This window comes from Eschrichtius robustus, chromosome 18 (genome assembly GCF_028021215.1).
Source record: "Eschrichtius robustus isolate mEscRob2 chromosome 18, mEscRob2.pri, whole genome shotgun sequence".
In the NCBI taxonomy this organism is placed as follows: domain Eukaryota; kingdom Metazoa; phylum Chordata; class Mammalia; order Artiodactyla; family Eschrichtiidae; genus Eschrichtius; species Eschrichtius robustus.
Window position 1 is genome coordinate 14,602,000 of NC_090841.1, and position 23,408 is coordinate 14,625,407.

Below are 23,408 nucleotides of genomic sequence, written 5' to 3' on the forward strand. Positions count from 1 at the left end.
AAGAGGAATAATGTCCACCTTGTTCTAAACTGGGGCCCTAACATGGTTATTTGTTTCCCATAGGCTTGCAACCCTAAATATTCAGACTATGACAAAACAGGATCCATTTGTGCAAGTGAGAACATCAATGACACTTTGACCCGGTACCGCTGGCTGATCAGCGCACCCGCGGGCCCCGACGGAGTGACCAGCCCCATGAGAGAAGTGGACTTTGACACCTTTTTCACTTCATCCAAGATGATCAGTTTAGACTCCGTATACTTCCAGCCTGGCTCCAGGGTGCAGTGTGCAGCTCGGGCTGTGAATGCCGATGGCAATGAAGGCTTGGAGCTGACGAGCCCTCCCGTAACCATCGGCAGAGAAGAAGGTAGTGCGAGGCCCTTTTCACATACAGGTCGCTGGAATACCATGGAATGTTATATATGTCTAATTTCCAGTTACTCATTCCTCCAGATGCCCCATGTATTCCGTAATACTCTATAAGTATTTTTAAATGATAATCTATTTTCGCAAAAATATTCATTAGAAAACAAATATTTATTCATTTTGCATTTTTCGATCACCGAGCATATGTCAGGCTTTTGGCTGTCATATGAAAAATAAGGCAGGATTCCTGCCTTCCAGGAGTCCATACTCAAACTGAAGACACAGACAAATTTTAGTCTGGACAGGACACAGAAATGCAAAAGTAGTAGTGACGGGTTCTAGCCTGAGTGGGTCTGGAAAGGTTTCATCAAAGAGGAGACGCTTAAGCTGAGCCTTGAAAACAGTAGGGGAAAACAAGCCTGAGCAATGACTCGCAGAAGCATGAAAGAACACGGAGTATTCTGGGAACTACAAGCAGAGAAGTGGGGCAGGACGTAAGGGAGAGGAAGGGAGATAAGGAGATGAAGCAGTTGGTACGCAAGGGTCAGATCTGGACAGGGCAGCTCATATGTGATGCCAAATCACTCCCAGCTGGGCGCTGGATGAACAGAAGTTTGCTGGGGCAGGAGGGGAAGGGCAGTCCAGGTAGAGGGGTGTGTACAAGCGTCCACACTTGGTTATTAGAGGGGAGGTGGAGGTCAGGGCTAGAGCCCGGACGCAGTGGAGGTGGAAAATACATGTGCCCGGAGATAACACTGACGAGACAGGAAATCCACTTTACAAACTAATCCTTTACTCTGCAGAAGAATGTTTAAATCAGAGTTTTAAAATAACAGTCTTTTTATAAGATCCTATTTCTAAAAATTCCATTTGTGTACAACACTTCAGATGTGCATATGTTGCAGCAAGAAAAGTTATATGTACCACCTCCCACCCTTATATATTCAGGATCAATATTTATTGATAACATGTAGCGTAACCATGTTCTTTTATTAGGATTGGAATGTATGGTTTTTAACTTTCTCTTAAAACCAAACTATTGTGCTGATACCAAAAATAAATTAAACAATGCCTTAAAATGAGTCGCCCCCAATTAATAAAGCAGACATCCCAGATGCTAGAGGCCTGATTCTGATCTGTTTTCTACAAACAGAAAAGAAATTATATATTGCCTAGTTCTCTGGAAAGTGTGATCCAGCATCGGGCGGTATTAAAATGAAGACATTACAGTGCTTTCAAAGCAAACATGCGAGGAAGATTTTCATGTTAAAATTCTAGATAGATAGATAGATTAGACAATGAGTTATAATTTATAATACATGTACTGTAAGAAATTACATATAGAGAGAAAACTATATATTTTGCTCTCTGATTCTAAGAAGGCTAGTTTTTGTTTTTAGAATGAGTGCATTTTTAGTTTTATTATAAATAATGTAAATTTTACGACTACTCTTAAGGATTTAATTCTAAGGTAACAATCTCATACATTTAATTAAACTACACTTACTTTTTCCTGTTGTTTTTCAATCATTTTTACTATGCCTGTTTATACTTTATGTTAAGACGATTTTGTGAATATGACCATAACAGATGGTGTCCAGCACAAATTAAATCACATTGAATAATATTTATTGTTTCTCAAACTTTATAAAATACCCCAAATGTTAAGAAGAAGCCCTTGAAGTGTCTGCTGGGATTACTTCTCCCATCATGGTCTTTTGCTTCCTCATAATATCAACTCTCAGCAGTGCCTTAGCTCACAGAGAATTTTAAAGTACACAGAAGAATAATAGTGCCTATTTAAAAATATATACTTTAAGTGTTGTCTGTTATCTTCTTTTAGCATAAATGTCTTCATTTTGCCTTGAGGTCTTTGTCAGCCCCGGGTGCCAGGGATAGTGGGAGCAGAGCCCTTCTCAGCTAAATTGCGCTACACGGGTCCCGAGGACCCCGAGTACACAAATCTCATCAAGCTCACTGTCACCATGCCCCACACAGACGGTAGGTGACTTGGGTAAGCAAATTCATGGAGGTGGTTTGGGCTTCTCCTTACCTGCTTTATTTTACTGAATACAGGCAGACCTCATTTTATTGCACTTCACAGATACTGCGTTTTTTAAAAATTGAAGGTTGGTGGCAACCCTGCTTCCAGCAAGTCTATCGGCGCCATTTTTCCAACAGCATCTCCTCACTTCATGTCTCTGTGTCATTCTCTCAATATTTCAAACCCTCCACCAGCAAAAAGATTAAGACTCCCTCAGAGGATAGTTAGCATTTTTTAGCAACAAAGTATTTTTTAATAAAGGTGTGTACATTGCTTTTTAGACATATGCTATTGCACACTTTATAGACTATAGCATAGTTTGTTTTTAATTTTTTTATCACAGTATAGTTGACTTACAATGTGTGTTAGTTTCAGGTGTACAGAAAAGTGAATCAGTTATACATATGTATATATTCTCCATTCTTTTTCGATTCTTCCCCATATAGGTTATTACAGAAAACTGAGTAGAGTTCCCTGTGCTATACAGTAGGTCCTTGTTAGTTATCTATTTTATACATAGTAGTGTGTATATGTCAATCCCAGCCCAATCTCCTAATTTATCACTTCCTCCCACATATCCCCTTTGGTAACCATAAATGTGATTTCGAGATCTGTGAGTCTGATTCTGTTTTGTAAATAAGTTCATTCGTATCATCTTTTTTTATCAGATTCCAAATGTAAGTGATATTTGTCTTTGTCCGACTTACTTCACTTAGTATGGTAATCTCTAGGTCCATCCAAAGTTTCTGCAAATGGCATTATTTCATTTCTTTTTATGGCTGAGTAATATTACGTTGTATATATGTACCACATCTTCTTTATCCTAGTAAATTTTAACATAACTTTTATACGCACTGGGAAACAAAAAATTCATGTGACTCACTTGATTTCGATATTTGCTTCATTGCGTTGGTCTGGAGCCAAACCTGCAATATCTCTGAGGTCTGCCTGTACTCTGAATAACCAAGCATATAATAAATGCTCGATTTGCAACTTAAGCTTCAAGTCCTGCTGCTTTTGAGTGTTTCTGCTTTCTTTCTGCCCAGTTTTTTTTCAAGTCTGACAATTTCGGCATTCTTTAAAATTAGATAAATTTCACACATGTCGCAACACAATGAAACAAAGCTTTGGTTAGTGTGCTTGCTCTCTTTTATGAAATGGCACAGTGTGCCTTCAAAACTCTTGAGCTTGGACTTACAGTAGAGCAATTTGGAATCTCAATCCCTGCCTTCAACACCTATTTGCTTTTTCATATCTGGAGTCTCATAAATCTTTCCCAGTATTTATTGCAACAACTAAGACATTTCCTAGGCGTTAAAATAAGGTAAAAAAAAAAAAATGCAATTAACAATGTTAAATTTTGTTTCCATTTTCTCTGGATAAGGAAGTGTGGCCAGAATTTCTGAGTCAGTAACTTTATCCACATTTTATGAACATTTCCTCAGGTACAGAAGACATTTTCAAGTTCTATTCCTCTTAATTCGCTTTATTCCTGAAGTATATTAATGTTAATTTTATTACTTAGTATGTTAGTTATATTTTAAGTACCTAAAGGAGAGGAAGCATTAGGCAATATTAGGAACTACAAGGTAGAATTTACCTGCCTTATGAAAAGGACATAATTCTGCTTTGTCTGCTCATTACAAACCCAAATTTATGCCGGTGGGCATAGGAGGACAGGAATCTGCACCTCCTTACTTTACAGTGTAATGTTGGGTCCATGTTTGACCACCCTACCTTTAGACCTATATGGGAGGTGTGATTCAGATGTGCAGAGGGCAGAAGGGACCATCAGGGAAGGGCAGACCTATAATAGTTCTTCCTAATAGAAAGATTGGTCCCTCGTGCTTCTCCTAGAACTTGACTTAGCATTTTCTGAAACATTCGATAGCTGTAGCTCTGCAGAAGCTGACAGTTCTTTTGCGGGGCCAGAGAATCTAAGAGGGAGAGGTAGAAAAGGTGCCAAGAGAAGACCTCTTTCACAGTCCTTTTTGCTGCATTGCTTATGCCAGGGCTCAACCAACTGTGTCCCATGGACTGGATCTAGCCTGCTACCTGTTTCTGTATGGTCTGCAAGCTAAAAATGGTTTCCACATTTTTTAATGTTTGGAAGAAACCAAACATTCTTCTTCTTCTTTGAAAGTAGAATATTTCATGACACATGAAAATTATATAAAATTCTAATCCATTGGCCGTGATAAAGTCTTCTTGCACACAGTTATGTGAATTCCTTTACAAATCATCTCTGGCAGCTCTGGCTCTGCAATGGCAGCTTTGAGCAGTTGCAACAGAGACCTTGTGGCCCACAAATCCTAAAATATTTACAGTTTGGCTCTTTACAGAAGAAGTTTGCCAACTCTTAGCCTATACCGTATAGTGGTAGTTTTCAAATTTTTTGGTCTGAGGACACCCTCAAAATTATTTATGGCCACAAAGACCTTTTGTTTTGTGGGTTATAGCTATAAATATTTACTGGATTTAAAATTGAGGAATTGTTAAATATGTATTTATTCATTAATTTTAAAATAAGAATGAATCTATTACGTGTTAACACGAAAAACATACTTTTAAGAAAAAGAACTACAATTTATAAAGCAAAACAAAAGAGTGGCATAGTTTCACATTTTTGAAAATATCTTTAGTGTCTGGCTTAATAAAAGACAGCTGGATTCTTATGTCTGCTTCTGCATTCAATCTATTGCAATATATGATTTATTTTAGCCTCTGAAAAACTCCACTGTACACTACTGAGAAAATAAGCATGGAAAAGTCAAATAATACCTTAGAGTCGTGAAAATAGCTTTAATGTTATAGATCTCCTGAAATATTCTCGGGATCCTCCGGGGTCCTAAGATACCACTTCTATAATCACTGCTCTGCAGTATTTTATAACACGTGTCTTCTCAAGAGATAAAGAGATTATAAAGTGTTCAAAGCCCTTTGCTGTTGGTAAAAATGGTAACAGTGATTGCAAAAATTATTTGTAGGCATGCTCCCTGTAATCTCCACCAAGGAACTCTCCAACTTTGAGCTCACCCTCAGCCCTGATGGCACACGAGTTGGAAACCACAAATGCTCCAACCTCCTGGATTATACTGAAGTAAAGACCCATCACGGCTTCTTGACTGATGCTACCAAAAATCCAGAAATAATTGGAGAGACATATCCTTACCAGTACAGCCCATCTATCAGGGGTTCCAATACCTTACGCTTCTACCGAAATCTGAACCTGGAAGCCTGCTTATGGGAGTTTGTTAGCTACTATGACATGTCAGAGCTGCTCACGGACTGTGGAGGCACCATTGGAACCGATGGACAGGTATGGATTTTTAACACCTGAGCTTTGGTCACTGGACAAACCAGTTGCTTTTGTTCAGTTACGTAGACTTGGAATAAATCTCAGCTCCAGTCTTCCATCCTGGTGATGTAGGTTATTAGGCACAAGAAAGAGCAGGTAATTGGCATGAGTGGTATGGAAATCCATGTCTATTTCCAGAACAATGTGTCAAAATCTACGTATTTTTTAGCAGTGGGTCAGTAACATTATCTTTGTATTGAAAGGACACCATATAGTTATGCTGTAAGCTCCAAATCTACTCTGATATTAGAAAACTCCAAATACGAATTTCTCTTCGAAGTATACATCTTCATTTCTTGTGTTACGTACAGATGTCTATGATGCATCGTGAACCATCTCAAATGAGGGTCCTCAGGGTCAGTCTAGTTTTTCTCCCTCCTTACTCTCTTTCTTCTTTCCCCACCTTCTATCTTTCTCTCCTTCTACTCCCATTTCTCCTTTTTCTTTCTTGTTTTCTTCCCATTTCCTCCCTATCTGGTTCATCATCACTAACATAGTCAAAAGTATTTTCATTTAAAGCTTACTGTTATTTCTACTCTACAATTACTGATTCCTCTTCATACTACACAGGCAGACATTTACACATAAAATATACACACGCACACACACACACACACACACACACACACACACACAATCCCCCCCCATCACCACCATCATCATTGTTGTTAAGATGATGGTGAAGCAAGGTCTCCATTAGCAGTTATAACAGAGAATCTAAAATATGTAGGGTGTAGCTTAGATTTGTGATGAGTATTTGAATTAAAAGCCATGCTTTGTCCAACTGGACCAAAACAAAGAGCTTATTTACGTAGGCTTATACATTAAGACGTTGAATGGTACCCAGAAGATGTCTTGTCTTTCACGATTTAGCTGAGATGAGGCTGGACTTTTTTTTTTCTGTGCTATATTCCTGTGATGTTAAACTATAAAGCAAGTAGTAACAAGAGAAAAGTAGACAGTAACTATCAGTTTAAGTCCAGAGCAAAGCTGTGAATCTTGACCCATTCTGCTGGTGTTGATGTCTAATGGCCACATATTATGTCTGGGAACTGTTGGGCTCCAAGGTAGTGAGACTTTTGTCTCTATCTCCTTTAAAAGCAACAAAATATCCAGAAACTTGCATGAATTACTAAAAATCCCAAGCAAAAACACCAACAGGAAGACAGTGTAGAACAGTGGAAAGAGCCTGCATATTGGAATCAAGCAAATGTGGACTTATATTTGGCTCTGACATTCTCTAGCTATGTCTTCTTGGGCAGGTTACTTAAACCCTCATAAGTGTTACCTCTTCAATTCCCTCTTTCCCACCCTGTCTTTGCCACCTGGAAGAAACGTGAAAGAAAAAAGGTCCTATTCCCAGACTAAAGACTCATATTAACACATCTGCTTCAGCCTCTTCCTTTATAGGTCAAATATCTCCATTCCTTTGGCCGTTCCTCCCAGAGCCTGTTTTCAATCCATTATTAAATCATTCCTGTTTTCTTTCTGGATGCTCTTCTCTCAGGATCTTGCTGAAGTCACAGGCTCTATTGGCGTAAGCAAAATGGGACATAGTAATAGGATTATTATTATTATTATTGTAGTTCTGGGTCTTCTTTGTTAAAAAGCACTTCATACCATGAAGCTTCTCTGTGGGTCTCGTCTAGTCTGTGGTCACTTTTTAGCCTGAAGAATGTTTTCTATCTTCTCTGCAAATGGCAGTAATTTTCTGTCTTTCATACATGCAACCCAGACAGGCTTCCCTAGTGAAAACCCTGCACTTATCCTACTTAAGCCTGTATCTGCCCACTTTTCTGGTGTATCAAGGGCATTTTGAATGCAAATCCATCTCTCCAGCCAATCCTCACTATAAAGTGCTCAGCTAAATTAATTTTACTTTGCTGGAGTTTTAAAATCACTGTTCCTCTATTTAATTAAGTTCAGGGTTTTTTTTCCCATTACAACTGCTAACTAGAGAAGTTATTACCCTGCTTCTGTAGTTGAGCTATCGACCGTTCTCCTCCACTAGGTGAAAACTGGCAACTGCCGGGTTCAGTGAAGTTTTACCTGCCTGAACGCTTTGTGTTACTTTCTACTTAGGGAGAAGAGAGAGTGCAATGTAAGAGTTATTGAAACATCCAGTTCCCAACTGGCTTGTGTTACCTTGAGGAGTAAGATGGCCAGCTGGTTGTATGAGTTTCTTCTGAAAGGATTTTTCTGCTTTTGCATTGTTGAAAATAAATGTAGTAACATAAGCATGATGATCAACATAACAGAGGTGACCAGATTCAGTGTAAATCATTGAAATTTCAGGTTCTTGTGACAAAATTCTTAAAGCCTCAGTGTAAATGGAATTGCAATGCCATCTAATAAAGCATGTTGCTCACTCTTAGAGTGAAGCTCAGAGATGGCCATCTCGTTTTCCCCTACTTTCTTAGGTTTGAACTTCTACTTCTCTAGTTATTGAGATATTCTCCTATATCCTCACCTCCCCTGACACATACATTATTTAAATGTAGGTGAGGGAGAAGAAAATACATATTAAAGTAAAGGAAATATAACTCTTTGAGAGATTTTCTTAATTTTCCTCACAAGTTTAAGTTCTAGAGAAGAGAAAATATCTAATAATATTACTACTACTACTAATAGTAATAGCTAACATTTATTTAATATTTACTATATGCCTGTCATCGTGTGTAAGTACTTTACATATTTCCACTAATTATGTCCTCACAACAACACTGAGACAAATATGAATTTTGTCTCCATTTTTGGAGATGCTGAAGCAAAGAGAATTCAAATAACATGTCCCAATTCAATTCGTTTGTAAACCTATGCTCTTAACCACATCATGATACTTATCTGGACATTTAATTGAGTGAATTAAATGTCATTTAATTGGGCGAATGTGAGGAATGGTTATGGTCACGGTTGAAATTGCAAGAAAGGCAAATAAACTTTTTCCTCTGTTCTTTGTACAAGAACAGAAATAACCCCAGGTCTATTTGTCCTCTGCCAATTCCATACCGCCCTGGCCAAGCAGCTAATAGATGTGTCTTTCCCTCTTCTGGTCCTTTTCTAGACTTGCCACCTCAGATCAAGGTAATCACTATGCAAACAGATTTTACTAACTGGTAATTGCTTCTGCCAGGAACAACATGATGACAAACCGATTTTTATCTTTAGTGTTCTTAGTAGCTAAAGCTACCGCCTGGAAATATTGCCAGGTCCCTGCATTTTATTTTGTGATGAAAAAGAGGTTTCCAACACACTCTTAAAGATTTCTGCCTTCTCTAACCTCCCATATTCAAATTATTTCACTTATAACAGAGAGCTACCAAACTGAAGGGATCACCTGAAATATCCAAGATAGTTATCTGTTAACAGCAGATAAATGAAGTTAATAAATGAAGTTTTATTAAGTTTTATGCAGTTTGACTACAACTAGCTTTAGCTGATATTAAGACCAGTTCTGCTTTTTCCATCTTGTTCGTTGCCCATTCATTCATTAAAGAAATAATCAATGAACACCTACTCTGTGCCAGGGACCAAATGGGTACCCGGTGAGGACACCAGACACAGACCTTAAACTCCTTCCAAGTCGAGTTATAGGAGTCGAATACTTGCTCTTATAAAAGTTAACAATTTTACTTGCCAAGAAAAAGAAACTTGGAATTTCTCTAATGATATTCACCACTAAAATCCCTCCTAATAGATAGTTTCTAAAATGTAAAAACAGATATAGCAGGAAAAGAAAAATAGAGATAAATAAAATAAATTATTCTACTCCACCTTTTTGTGTGACCTGTGTTTTATAAATAAAATTTTAAATTGGGTACACAATGAAAAACACTTGTGATGCAAAGTAGTTATTAATGTTAAACTAAGTTTTTAAACTATTGGATATTTTTGGTGATTTTTCTCTTGAAAACAACTTCTCTTAAAACTAAAGAACTTCAGTTCATTTCACCTTTCATCAGCCTGACTATTGATGTTAAAAAGTCAGAATCTTAACTCTCATCTTGTTAGGTAAACAGCAACTGATAACATCATTCAAGGACCATGACTAAGTTACAAAAATTCAATTCCAATCATATGAAATTGTAATTTACTCGTGAGAAGACATAGCATGATTTTGGGAAAGTATACATATTTTTTCTTAGTTCCTTGGTTAGTGGAATAATTTTCCTTTTTTTAAAAAAACTATGTGTTTGTTTGATTTAGAAACATAGACCTTTGGGGCTAGAGTATACTTTAGAAGTCATCTCTTTCCATTCCATTATTTTCTACTTAGTACACTGATTTACTCTTTTTTTTTTTTTTAAGATGTAAGCCACTCTAAATCATTCTGCAAGAAATGGCAAGAAGAATCCAAAATGTATAACTTTCATGAAGTATGTTGCTTCCTATTTTGTCAAATTTATCAATTAATAATTTTAATGGTGTAGGTTTTTTGGTTAATGAAAATAAAGATATTACCATGGAAAGCTGGGAAACTAAAAAAGTATAAAAAAGAATTCACTCATTATCCTGCTGTCACTGTACACAGACATATTTTCTAGTCTCTTTTCAATATACATACACATTTTTAATAGTAACAGCATAATATTATCCATACCATTTTGTATACTGCTTTTTCTGAATAGGTTTTTAATATGATGTTTTTAAATTTATTTTATTTATTTATTTATTTATTTTTGGCTGCTTTGGCTATTCCTTGCTGCGTGCATGCTTTCTCTAGTTGCGGCGAGCGGGGGCTACTCTTCGTTGAGGTGCGCGGGCTTCTCATTGCAGTGGCTTCTCTTGCTGTGGAGCATGGGCTCTAGGCACGCGGGCGTCCGTAGTCGTGGCTCGCGGGCTCTAGAGCGCAGGCTCAGTAGTTGTGGCGCACGGGCTTCGTTGCTCCGCGGCGTGTGGGAACTTCCCGGACGAGGGCTTGAACCCTTGTCCCCTGCATTGGCAGGCGGATTCTTAACAACTGCGCCACCAGGGAAGCCCTGTATACTGCTTTTTAACTTAACATATTGTGATCCTTTTCCCATGACAAGGACAATTCTTCACATAAGTGATTTTTGATTACTACATATTTCACCTTGTTGCTGTGCCATCATAATTATTTAAATATTCTTCTATTACTGGTCATTTCGATTATTTATAATTCTATACTGTAAATATCCCATAGAGTTGTCCTTAATCCTAAAGAATTTGTGGACCAGTATTGACCCTCCCTCATTCCAAGGCCCCTTGTGCATCTCTGATATCACAGTCCTTCAGAAAGGCTTGTAACTGGAAAGAAGCCGAAGTCTCCTTCCAAATGTTCCTGGATGTGTAGACTGCTATTACTCAGAGACCTTGGCTAAGAATTCTAACTTGTTAAAACAATGTCTTCCACTGAGTTGCTAAGTACACACTTTATTGAGACTTCAAGCTATTGAGATCTATGAGCCTTCTTTACACATTCACAAACACCACCGTCTTGATGATATAGACATACATCTGGCAACAAAAGCAGCAACAGAAAGAATTCCAACCAATGGGAAATCCCCACCAGTGGTTGTCCTCAGAGAAGGTTCTAACGGCTCTGGCTCAGTTTTCAATCTTTGAAGTAAGGACAAATCACTTGTCCTGCATAAAGTAGGGTAGCTGCATGACTATCAAATATTTTGAAATGATTGTTGTTTTCAATATGTGTGGTCTAATTGAAAGACCGTGGGTAGAAGAGTCTAATCTGTGCTGTCCAATATGGTAGCCATTAGCCATGTGTAGCCATTGAGCATTCAAAATGGGGCTAGTCCGAATTGGGATATGCTGTGCATGTTAAATACATACCAGATTTCAAAGAATTAGTACAAAATAAAAAAAAGAATGTAAAATATTACATTAAAGTTATTTTATATTGATGGCATATTAAAATGCAATATGTTTGACATATTGGGTTAAGTAAACTATTGTTAAAATTGGTTTCACATGCTTCTCTTTACTTTTTGAAATATGGCTACTGGAAGATTTAAAATTACATGTGTGGCTCACATTATGATCCCACTGAACAGTGCTGGTCTAGATACTTGAGTGTTAGTCCTGAATGTACTGAAAAATCTTGGGCAAGCCAATTACCTTCTCTGTGGCTTAAGTTCAACACGTGTAAAATAGTGCCTTGCTCAAGTGAAAGCTACAAAGGAACAAAGTAAATCTGGATTCGTTTTTATTAGTTACATACCTATATTTCTTCTTTAAGAATTTTTAAATATCTATAAGATAATATGTAAATTGAATAGCTTCAGCTACAAGTCCAAAATAAGTGAAGAATTAAAACTACTTGCGATTTGGGCTTCTCTGGTGGTGCAGTGGTTAAGAACCTGCCTGCCAATACAGGGGACACGGGTCTGAGTCCTGGTCCGGGAAGATCCCACATGCCGCGGAGCAGCTAAGCCCGTGTGCCGCAACTACTGAGCCCGCACACCTAGAGCCCGTGCTCCGCAACAAGAGAAACCACCACAATGAGAAGCCCGTGCACCGCAACGAAGAGTAGCCCCAGCTCGCCACAACTAGAGAAAGCCTGCGCGCAGCAACGAAGACCCAAAAGCAGCCAAAAATAAAATTAAAACAAAAAACTACTGCAATTTTCCTCAACAATAGTTTCCACCTTGGGCAGCATTGTAAATGTAATTTTTCTCTTGGGGTACTCTTCTTTCTTCCTATTCTTCCCCTTTTCTACCATCTGACAAAGATCAGCAGACTTTCTCTTGTCCCTTCAACAGGCAATATGTCCCCAAATATAAACCTGCTGCCCATCATTAGTCACTTACTAGTGGCGGTAGAAATTTATATCAGTATGGTACCTTTCACAGGTCATTTGCACTTTGCACTTTCCCTTTAAATATGGAGTTTAAACTATTGTTTGCCTCTGTTGAAGAAACAAATCAGTAAGGATGTGTAAACTCACTCATCATGTCACAGTTTCTTTAAGAGCAGTATACCATATTTAACATACATTTCTCTCAGTATAAAATACTTTTAAAAGTCCTGTGGAATAGGCTGAAAGAAAAGGGTTCATTAAGATGGCGTCTAAAGCAGGGGTCCCCCACCCCGGGGCCGCGGACCAGTACCGTTAGGAACCGGGCCACACAGCAGGAGGTGAGCGGCGGGGCGAGCGAGCAAAGCTTCATCTGCTTCTCCCCATCGCTCCCCATCGCTCCCCATCGCTCGCATTACCGCCGGAACCATCCCCCCTCGTCCCCCCCCACTTCCAAGGAAAAACTGTCTTCCACGAAACCGGTCCCTGGTGCCAAAAAGGTTGGGGACCGCTTTAGAGGTTAGATTGATTGCACTGTGTTCTTCAATTTTACAGGAACGAACAGGTAAGTGACCTGGGTGATCTACCTAGTCCCATTTAGGCTCCAATTCCTTTAGACAGAGATTCTAAGCAGACTAAAAGACCTGGCCGTGGTGAAAAAGAAAATGCAGTAAGATGCCGATTCCATGTCCAGAAATGATCAAACTCTAGGTTACCGGGAGGATCAAATGAAATCAAGTAAGAATTAGTCAGGGAGACAAGTAACTTGTTCCTAGGATGTGAATGTTAATAGTTCTCTCCAAAATAGCACACTCAGTAACACCTGATGGATAGAATGTCATGTTGGCAAAATTATTTTTAGCACCTAGAAAGTTTAATTGGAAATCCATGTCTACAGCCTATTTTTTAATGAGTGTTTATTAAAATCACAGGATGAAATAGTCATCTTAATTACCAGTGGCATATGGATTGACAATTACTCTCCATTACACTGTCAGGGTGTTAAAACTGCACTTCAAGATCAATTTCTCAATGACTGCAGGAATAGCTACCCTTAGAAACTGCTATCTCAGAGGACTTCAGTGCAAAGGCACCTCTCCTGCTGGCCACGTTAGGAGATAATGAGGAGTGTTAGCTACTACACAGCTGAGAATCAAATAATTTGCTTGGTGGATGGTTTTCTTTCAATATATTTTTGTTGGTGATTCAGGTTGTCATTTTGTGATTTGAGGAGTTTTAACCCCATGACAAAATGATAAATAAGAGCTATCGTGTTTTAAATTATTCAGTAACTCACATGTATGATTCCTGTTGCCACCTCAGGGTGGAAGGAGAAATAGACCTATCAGAAAACCTGACTCAGACTTGTAAGCGGTATGATCTGACCTAAGCCCGTTTCCTCTTGTGTAAAAGAAGATAGTTGTATTTTCCCTGCTATTCTGCAGAGCTATTCTGAGAATTAAGGATGATAACCTTTGTTAGGTGATCTTAAGACCGCCCTCAGCTTTGTTTGGAATATGATAAAGTGTGAAAGAGTAGAAAAAGCATGGGCCAAAGGCTGGGGTCTATTATTGGCAGGGCTACTCCAGAAGGAAGTGGGAAATTTCTGTGGGAAATTTGCTTTATTTCTTTGAGTCTTAACTTTCCTCTCTCTCGCTTTCTGTCCTTCATCTCTCTATCCATTCATTCAATCATCCACACATACACATAAATATAACTATGGGAAAGAATGAAAATATTGAGTAGCTTTATTTGTGAACCTAACACGATGTCTGAAAAGTGGTAGATGCTCAATAAATATTATTAGTTTATCCTCCATGACCCCAATCCACCTGCAAAATACAAAAGAAGAAAGTATAAATTGTAAGAAGACACTTCAACAAATTATTTTTGAGCCGTCTTAAATATTACATGTAATCTTAAATGTTACATGTCACTACTAAATATGTTTGCTTCCAGGTCTTTCCTGCTTTATTTCCTCTTCCTCTATATAATAATTTAAAAGTAACTTACGGCACTGTTATTCATAATAGGCAAAAGCTGGAAATAACCCAAATGTTCATCAACTGATGAATAGATAAATAAAATGTGGTATATGCGTACAGTGGGATGCTATTCAGTGATAAAAGTATTGAAACATGCTGCACTGTGGATGAACCTTGCAAACATTTTGCTAAGTGAAGGAAGCCTGTCCCAAAAGACCATATGTTGTGTGATTCCATTTACATAAAATGTTCAGAATAGGCAAATGCCTAGAGACAGAAGGTAGGCTAGTGATTGCCAGGGACTGAGGAGGGAGGATGGAATAAGGGGATGACTGTTAATGGATATGGAATTTCTCTTGGAATTGATGAAAATGTCCTAAAAGTGATTGCGGTGAAAGTTGCACAACTCCCTGAATATATTAAACAGCATTGATTTGTCCGCTTGAAATAGGTGAGTTACACGGTATATGAACTATATCTTAATAAAGCTGCTACAAAAACAAAGCACTGTTTTAGTATGCTCAAAATAATGTACTTCAGCTTAAAGATTTCTGCTGCCTCTCCTTTGCTGCAAAGGAAAGTAGTAGAGTGATAACTATTTAATTGCTCCAAAATTAAGTGAAGGAGACAGTAGTGTTATAAATGCTGTCATTTCCTTTTCTCAGTGATTAACTCAAAACCTTTAGATAAGTGAAAGGAGAAAATGGCTTGCACAAAATTAAGCTGGTTTAATCAGCAACACTGAATCGTGCTGATAGATATAATTTTATTGTTTTAGGTCCTAAACCTAGTGCAGTCCTACGTGACTCTTCGAGTCCCTCTGTATGTTTCCTACGTGTTCCATTCCCCCGTTGGGGTAGGAGGCTGGCAGCATTTTGACTTGAAGTCGGATCTTCGTCTAACTTTCGTGTATGACACTGCCATCTTGTGGACCGATGGGATTGTCAGCCCCCCAGAAGCTGAACTCCAAGGTGAGTTAACAGAGACTTGGAAAACTAGTTTTCTTACCTATCTGAATGACTTCAGAGAAATTTTTACTGCAGCTAAAAATAATAGAAGCACCTTTCAATGTATTTTATTTTTGTAGTCAATATTTTAAAATAATTTCATTTCTGTCATGGAAAAACTTCTTTAACTAAATTATATCAATGCATCAAATTTTGCATAATACGTGACTGTTAAATATAATGTCCATTAAAGGTGATTAATCATTCATGTGTTGCTCAACACAATCTCTCTCTCTCTAGATTTTAGAAAATGGATAGGGAAAGTTCCAACTGAAAGTAAGGCATGAACCCAAGAGAAAAAGTTACACATTTTTGTTTCTGCAAATGGGAGATGCATTTTAAAGCCCAGTATAAATTGTGTCCTGGATTCTAGTTCTGGGTCTATAGCTAACTAATTGTGTGATCTCAAACATATTGCTTGACCTTTGGCAGTCAATTTCTTATGAAAGATAGACTAGACTTCTCATATTCTTTCAGTTTAAAAATTCTATTATTCTATAATACTTTAGCCACTACAATTTGGGCCCCAAAATCATCTGCATAACTTTGTTTCAGTCTTGATGTCAGAATCATAATTCAAAGTCCACAAGCATGAAGCTAATTAATCCATTAGTAGAATTAGTGCTGTTTCTTTTCAGGCACATACTGCTGTTCAGGTTCCATGCATGTCTAACCATCATTACTTCTTATGAGCCAGAGGGAAAATACTGTTGATAGGCCATCTCAAAGTGTGTTGCCTTAAACAGATTAAAATTACCTTAAAGCTATGTGAAAGGTAATATGATCACCCTAAATAATCATTCTAGATCATTTCAAATGTTTTAATTCCATATCTTGCCTTAGGAAATGTATATTAAGTGAATCTTAATGCAGATCCATCTCTTGGTTCTCAACTTCTACATAAGGATCTCATGTTTCCTTCTTCTATCTGTAGCCAACTTTGGTCAACTTGCTAAATTTCTTGGGGAAGTTCTGGAGTCTTCATTAAGCCTATAACATTTGGAATTACTCTGGAGAGCACAAACCTGTTTCCACCTACATGTCCAAATCTTCAAAATCTGACCAACTCATCCTGTCTCTCAATTTACAGCTTAATTTCTATAGATTAAAGCTTTAAGAAATATCTTGGCCTATTGTAATCACTCTGTATATTTCCTATGGACCTCACTCATGTGACCTAATTCTATTCTGCCTGCCTTCTAGACAGCTTTTCCTGTAAGAAAACAAAACAAAATAAGAATATTTCTGCCTCTCTGATCACTCAGAATTTTTCTGGTAATACCCTTTGGCTAGAATGCTTAAAGATGAGAGGAACCTGAATTTGGTTTTGGAAGAAACCCCAGACATTAGGAGTCCTTGGTCACCAATATTCCCACTCTTGTGTCCCATCCCATTATAGGTTCTCTCTACCCAACTAGCATGCGCATCGGTGAAGAGGGGCGTTTGGTCGTCAACTTCAAGACCGAGGCTCAATTCCATGGCTTGTTTGTGCTGTCACATCCCGGTAAGCCCCATTACCCTTAAATAGCCGCTCCCCACACAACAAGGATATAGTTGTTCCATATTTGCACATGTTTCAGCATGCTTCCTTATGAGCTTTGAAGCCCTTAATTTCAATGAATCATGTATGTACAAATATCTACATGAGGGCTTGATCATTGCTCAGCTACGTCTTATAAGCTACAAAATCATCACTGTAGAATTTTAGAGAAAATACCAAATGGTTAAAGTAAATTTAAAAGAAAACTCTACTTGGAGTTCCCTGGTGGCCTAGTGGTTAGGATTCCACGCTTTCACTGCTGTGACCTGGGTTCAGTCCCTGGTTGGGCAACTCAGATCCTGCAAGCCGCGCAGCGTGGCCAAAAAAATAAAGAAAAGAAAAGAAAGAAAAGAAAACTCTACTGAGTTAATTTTAAGAGTTTTCCTTTAGATTGAGAGCATAGCCACAACATTCCCATTCTCTACTTCAAATGTGTTGTCCAAAAATTTGAATTTTAGGTCATTTGTTCAGCGAGCACAGCTCTTTTCTAGGTACTGTAAGAAACCTTTATAAAGGAGACAGAAGTGCCACTTCACTATCACACTTGTTTCAGACGTGCTAACTAATTATCTTAAGTATTAGCTATGTAATTTTACTAATTTGATGGATTGTGCTGTGAATATCAATAACGTGGCAGTCACTAATGTCCCGTGTCTAAGCTTTTTTAAAAAATTTCATTTCATTAGAAATAACTTTTTATTTGACTTCGCATTACTAAACTGGTTTGCACTTTTTACTGGTGTGCCAACTCATGTCAGATTGGAAGAGGGAAATAATTCACGCACTGTCTTCTGTGTCCTTCTTTTTTCTGGGTCGGACGGAGAGAATAAGGCTGAAAATTCAGGAAGAGAAAGACAGTTTGCTGTATTTTTGTGAGTCTGAGGTCTGAAATACAGGACCAAAAAGAATCACTTTGCTTTATTGTAGTTGACTGTTCTGGAAAATACGGATTTCCTGGCCTTTACATTTCCCTTCCACGTGTCTACCTTTCTATTAAACTGAATCTTTGTTTAGCTATGATTGAGGCAATCTAATTAAAATTAGACTCCATTTATAAATTGGGTGTGCCTGGCTCTGTGGATGCAAATAGTCTGAGGTTCTGTTCATAGCTTCAGTGCATAATGAGTGCATTCACATCAGCCTTTACTGAACGGCTGTGCCTCCCTGGAAAGTAGCCCTGAACGATTTGGGCATTTCTGTACAATTATCTTTTGACAGAATTACAGAGTGGAAAAAGCACCGCATTAGGAATCAGAAGGCACACATCCCAGCTGTGTGATCCCGGGAGAGTCACACAATCACTCTCAGCCCAGTTTCTTTAACTGCGAAATGAGGATTATTATACCAGCCCTGCTACTTTGCAGGCTTATTATAAGAATAAATGCAAATAAGGTACCATAAGGCACTTTGAAAACTCCAAACTGTTATGCATTCTTTTAACCACTAGACCGTTATTGTTCTTGGCATTTTTCTAGCGTCCTTCACAAGCTCAATGATCATGTCAGTTGATCACCCAGGTCTGATGTTTTCCCTGCGTCTCATAAGGAGTGAACCAACCTATAACCAGCCAGCCCAGCAGTGGAGCTTTGTATCTGACTTTGCAGTAAGTGACTAAGGCTCTTCATTTTCCCATGCTGCTGCCTTTGATTACATCTCAGATTTTTTAATGAAAAACACGAATGTCCTCTCTGCTCCTTAAAGGTACGTGACTACTCGGGGACCTATACCGTAAAGCTGCTGCCATGCACCGCTCCATCACATCAGGAGTACCGCCTGCCGGTCACCTGCAACCCCAGAGAGCCTATCACTTTTGACCTTGACATCCGATTCCAACAGGTGTGTCTCATAGAATTCTTATCCCATGTAGGAGCCCACTTTGTTAAAGTCATAGTTTACTTTTATCAGTAAAAAAAAAATTTTTTCTCACCCAGTGACTTCAATTCTTACATGCTGAGAAAAAAAGGAAGTCAGGCAGGAAGGGAACAAGGGAGGAAGGAAAGAAGAAAGAATTGCCCTTTATCCGTTGCTGGTTCGGTATATAAAATCCACAGGTTAAGAGTATGCAAGGGTTATTTTTTTTCTCATGAGATCTGATCTCCTCCTGGAGTTTGCTGCCTTGGAGATTTGAGAATTTTCCCCAGAGTTCTGTACTTCTTCATCTTGTTCTTGATCATCAAGGAGAATAAATATCCTGTAGTTCATGCCCCCTCAGAGTACCTAATTGCCAATATGTATTAAAAGAAATGTGATGGCATCTTTTGCCCAAGAACTCTTACTAAATGTTGGCCTTCCACTGTTTACAAGTCCCTTATACATACCAGTAAACCAGTGGCCATGAGCCCAAGCAATGCTAGTTAGTCCCATTCGAAAAATGCTTTAACCTTGACAGTTTTGTCTTCTTAAGAAGGACAAAGTCAGTGTTACAATTGCCTAAGAAGTTGGTATGGCTGGACATGAAAATTTCAGTGCAGTGTTTACCATTCTTTATGTCAGCATACAATGCATGTGTGTATCTGCAAATAATGTGTTTGTGCACCACCAGAACCATCAACAACACATAAAAGGGCCTTTACACTTGGTTTTAGGTCAGTGATCCAGTGGCAGCTGAGTTTAGCCTGAACACCCAAATGTACCTGCTCTCCAAGAAGAGTCTCTGGCTGTCTGATGGATCCATGGGATTTGGACAGGAGAGTGATGTTGCCTTTGCAGAAGGTATCACTTTACAAATGAGAGGCCTGCTCATCTGTTTGCCATTACATCTGTTGTCCTTTACTTTATTGGGATTGTGTTTGAGGGGGACAATTATAACCTCCTGTATGGTTTTGAGATTATAACTGGATCTTTATCATTTTGGCACGGAGGGGTCACTGAAATTGGATATATGTTACAGGATGGTTTTTATTCTGGGGAGGTTAACCTCTATGTCCCTTATCTAAATGACTTTTGAAACAAGTCTGGATTTTTTTCCTTGAATGTTTTTTTCAATTTGCATACACACCAATACTGCAGCTACATGAGAACATATAGTTCCTGGGCAAGGGTTGTGCCTGTCTTGTTTAGTGGGATATTCCCAGAACCTAGCAAAATACCTAGTACACATGGTAGGTGTTCAGTAGTAGCTGTGAAAGAGATGATGAAATACCAGGGAGTTTCCTTAAACCCTCTTTCAAAATCAAATAAAGCTGGGCTTGGGGAGGGAAGGATTAAGAGTTTGGGATTAGCAGAGGCAAACTAGTATATACAGAATGGATAAACAACAAGATCCTACTGTATAGCACAGGGAACTATATTCAATATCCTGTGATAAACCATCATGGAAAAGAATATGAAAAAGAATATATATATATATGTATAGTTGAGTCACTTTGCTGTACAGCAGAAATTAACACAACATTGTAAATCAACTGTATTTCAGTAAAATTTTTTTTAATTTAAAAAATGTTTAAAAATCAAATAAATCTAATTCAACGTTTTATTGATTTTTCTTTTTTAGTGTTATTCTATAATGATTTGCCTATATCTTGCCAACTAATATACTTATGTAAACTGGACTTTAGCCACAATGGGATGTTATGAATGTTAAATTATAGGCCAAGCCTTGAGGTTATTCCCACTACCGGCTGAGCATGTGAGGGTCAATAAATCTCCAGTACTTGTGGTCGTCTGCAAAGTGGTCTCATCTGAGGCCTGGGAGTGGACCAGATCCTGAAGCTAATGCAAAAAGGTCTTCGACATTTGATGCCAGATTAGGAAGAGAAGGAAATGCTTTCTAGTGTCATTATTGTCACAAACTGTCTGCAGTGTCACATAGACATACCTTATCATTAATAGAAATAACATTTCCACGTCTCTGTTTCAGGCGATACAATTTATGGTCGGGTCATGGTGGATCCTGTCCAGAACCTAGGTGATTCCTTTTACTGCAGCATTGAGAAGGTGTTCCTGTGCACCGGAGCTGACGGCTACGTTCCCAAGTATAATCCAAAGAACGCAGAATATGGTTGCTTGGCTGACTCTCCTTCACTCTTATATAGATTTAAAATTGTCGTAAGTGCTTTGACCCAAACAATGAACTGGGTAGATACTCAAAGCTAATTGTTTCTGTCTTCTGTTTTAAAACAATAGCATCTTTTTAAATGAAACCAAACGGTGGCATTTTATGGTACAGTAAGTCCCCTACATATGAATGAGTTCTGTTCCAAAAGCGCGTTCGTAAGTCCAATTTGTTCGTAAGTCCAACAAAGTCAGCGTAGGTACCCAACTTACACAATCAGCTATACTGTAGCAGTTTCACCACTGCTGTTTTTACGCTTGTTTCTGGACATCCTGGGCTTGAAATAAAGATACTGTACTACTGTACTCTATACAGTACTGTACAGTAAAGTACACAAAAGCACAACCACTTGTAGAGGATGCACGCACATGACAATGTACCCCAGAGACGTGAACTAATTTACGTGATTGGACACGCGAATGCACGTTTGCATCTTTGAAAGTTCGCAACTTGAAGGTTCATATGTAGGGGACTTACTGTAATTGGTACTTGCACAAAACTAATAGGAAGACTTTCTGCATTTGCAAAAGTTGGCGTTATCTACAGCAATCCTCATTTTCCTTATTGCCTAAAGGACAAAGCTCAGCCAGAGACACAAGCCACCAGTTTCGGAAATGTCCTGTTTAATGCCAAACTGGCAGTGGATGACCCTGAAGCTATCTTGTTAGTGAATCAGCCTGGATCCGATGGATTTAAAGTCGACTCAACACCACTCTTTCAGGTGGGCCAAAAGCAAGGTCACTTACAATAGGTGTGTAACCACATGCAAGTTACTTAACATCTGAGCACCTCAGATGTCTCCCATGTAGAAGGCAGTAATTGTCATATTGCATAGAGTTAATGTGAACTTTGAGTAAAATAACACCTGTAAACCCCACCAGACCATCCTGGGCTCATAGTGATCATTCCATAAATGTTAGCTATTATGTTTATTAATGTATTCATGTTATCTTAAGTCTACGTGTAATGAAGACCCTTATTCAGTCCAGAATATAAATCTAAATCTGATGGTTGGAAACTCTGCTCTTATTGTTCGAAACCTCCTTTCGGTTGACTTTTTATGACCACCTTTATAAGAGAGATCTTGTGTGAACTGCTGGACTCAGAGAAACAATTGTGCACAGCCCAGGAATCTCTATTCTTTTTTTTTTTTTAATATAAAGAAATTTATTTTGAAATAGAATAAAGTTTCAGGGGTACAACATAGTGTCACAATTTTAAAGGTTATACTCCATTTATAGTTGTTATAAAATATTGGCTATATTCCCTGTGCTGTACAATACAGCCTTGTAGCTTACTTATTTTATACATGGTAGTTTGTACCTCTTAAACCCCTACTCCTATCTTGTCCCTCCCCTGCTTTCCTCTCCCCACTGGTAACCACTAGTTTGTTCTCTATATCTGTGAGTCTGTTTGTTTTCTAATATTTACTAGTTTGTTTTATTTTTTAGATTCCACATATAAGTGGTATTATACAGTATTTGTCTTTCTCTGTCTGACTTATTTTACTGAGCATAATACCCTCCAAGTCCATCTGTGTTGTTACAAATGGCAAAATTTCAAGCTTTTTCCGGACGAGTAGTATTCCATTGTACATATATATACCACATCTTCTTTACCCATTCATCTGTTGATGGACACTTAGGTTATTTCCATGTCTTGGCTATTATTAATAGTGCTGCTATGAACATTGGGGTGCATCTATCTTCTAGAATAAATGTGTTTGTTTTCTTTGGGTATATACCCAAGAGTGGAATTGCTGGATCATATGGTAGTTCTATTTTTAGTTTTTTGAGGAACTTCTATACTGTTTTCCACAGTGGCTTCACCAATTTACATTCCCATCAACAGTATACAATGGTTCCCTTTTCTTCAAATCCTCACAGCACTTGTTATTTGTGTTCTTTTTCATGATAGCTATTCTGACCAGTGAGAGGTGACAGCTTATTGTGGTTTTCACTTGCATTTCTCTGATGATTAATGATGTTGAGCATCTTTTCGTGTGCCTTTTGGCCATCTGTATGTCTTCTTTGGGAAAATGTCTACTCAGGTCTTCTGCCTATTTTTTAAATCAGGTTGCATTTTTTTTTTTAACATCTTTATTGGAGTATGATTGCTTTACAATGGTGTGTTAGTTGCTGCTTTATAACAAAGTGAATCGGCTATACATATACATATATCCCCATATCTCCTCCCTCTTGCGTCTCCCTCCCACCCTCCCTATCCCACCCCTCTAGGTGGACACAAAGCACCGAGCTGATCTCCCTGTGCTATGCGGC

The 23,408-nt window shown here is 38.3% G+C and overlaps 1 protein-coding gene across 3 annotated transcripts in view; it reads left to right on the plus strand.

The window, feature by feature from the left end:
* Nucleotides 1-23,408, plus strand: part of FREM2 (FRAS1 related extracellular matrix 2) — a 157,625-nt gene that overhangs the window by 116,057 nt on the left and 18,160 nt on the right. For 2 of the 3 annotated variants that reach the window (XM_068526485.1, XM_068526483.1), the window contains exons 14-23: nt 64-367; nt 2,236-2,367; nt 5,398-5,729; nt 15,307-15,499; nt 16,935-17,039; nt 18,551-18,678; nt 18,777-18,911; nt 19,661-19,787; nt 20,935-21,122; nt 21,704-21,850. In XM_068526485.1, the coding sequence (XP_068382586.1) occupies nt 64-367; nt 2,236-2,367; nt 5,398-5,729; nt 15,307-15,499; nt 16,935-17,039; nt 18,551-18,678; nt 18,777-18,911; nt 19,661-19,787; nt 20,935-21,122; nt 21,704-21,850 (1,791 nt within the window). The remainder of the gene's footprint in view (nt 1-63; nt 368-2,235; nt 2,368-5,397; nt 5,730-15,306; nt 15,500-16,934; nt 17,040-18,550; nt 18,679-18,776; nt 18,912-19,660; nt 19,788-20,934; nt 21,123-21,703; nt 21,851-23,408) is intronic. The other variant, XM_068526484.1, reaches the window with a different exon arrangement.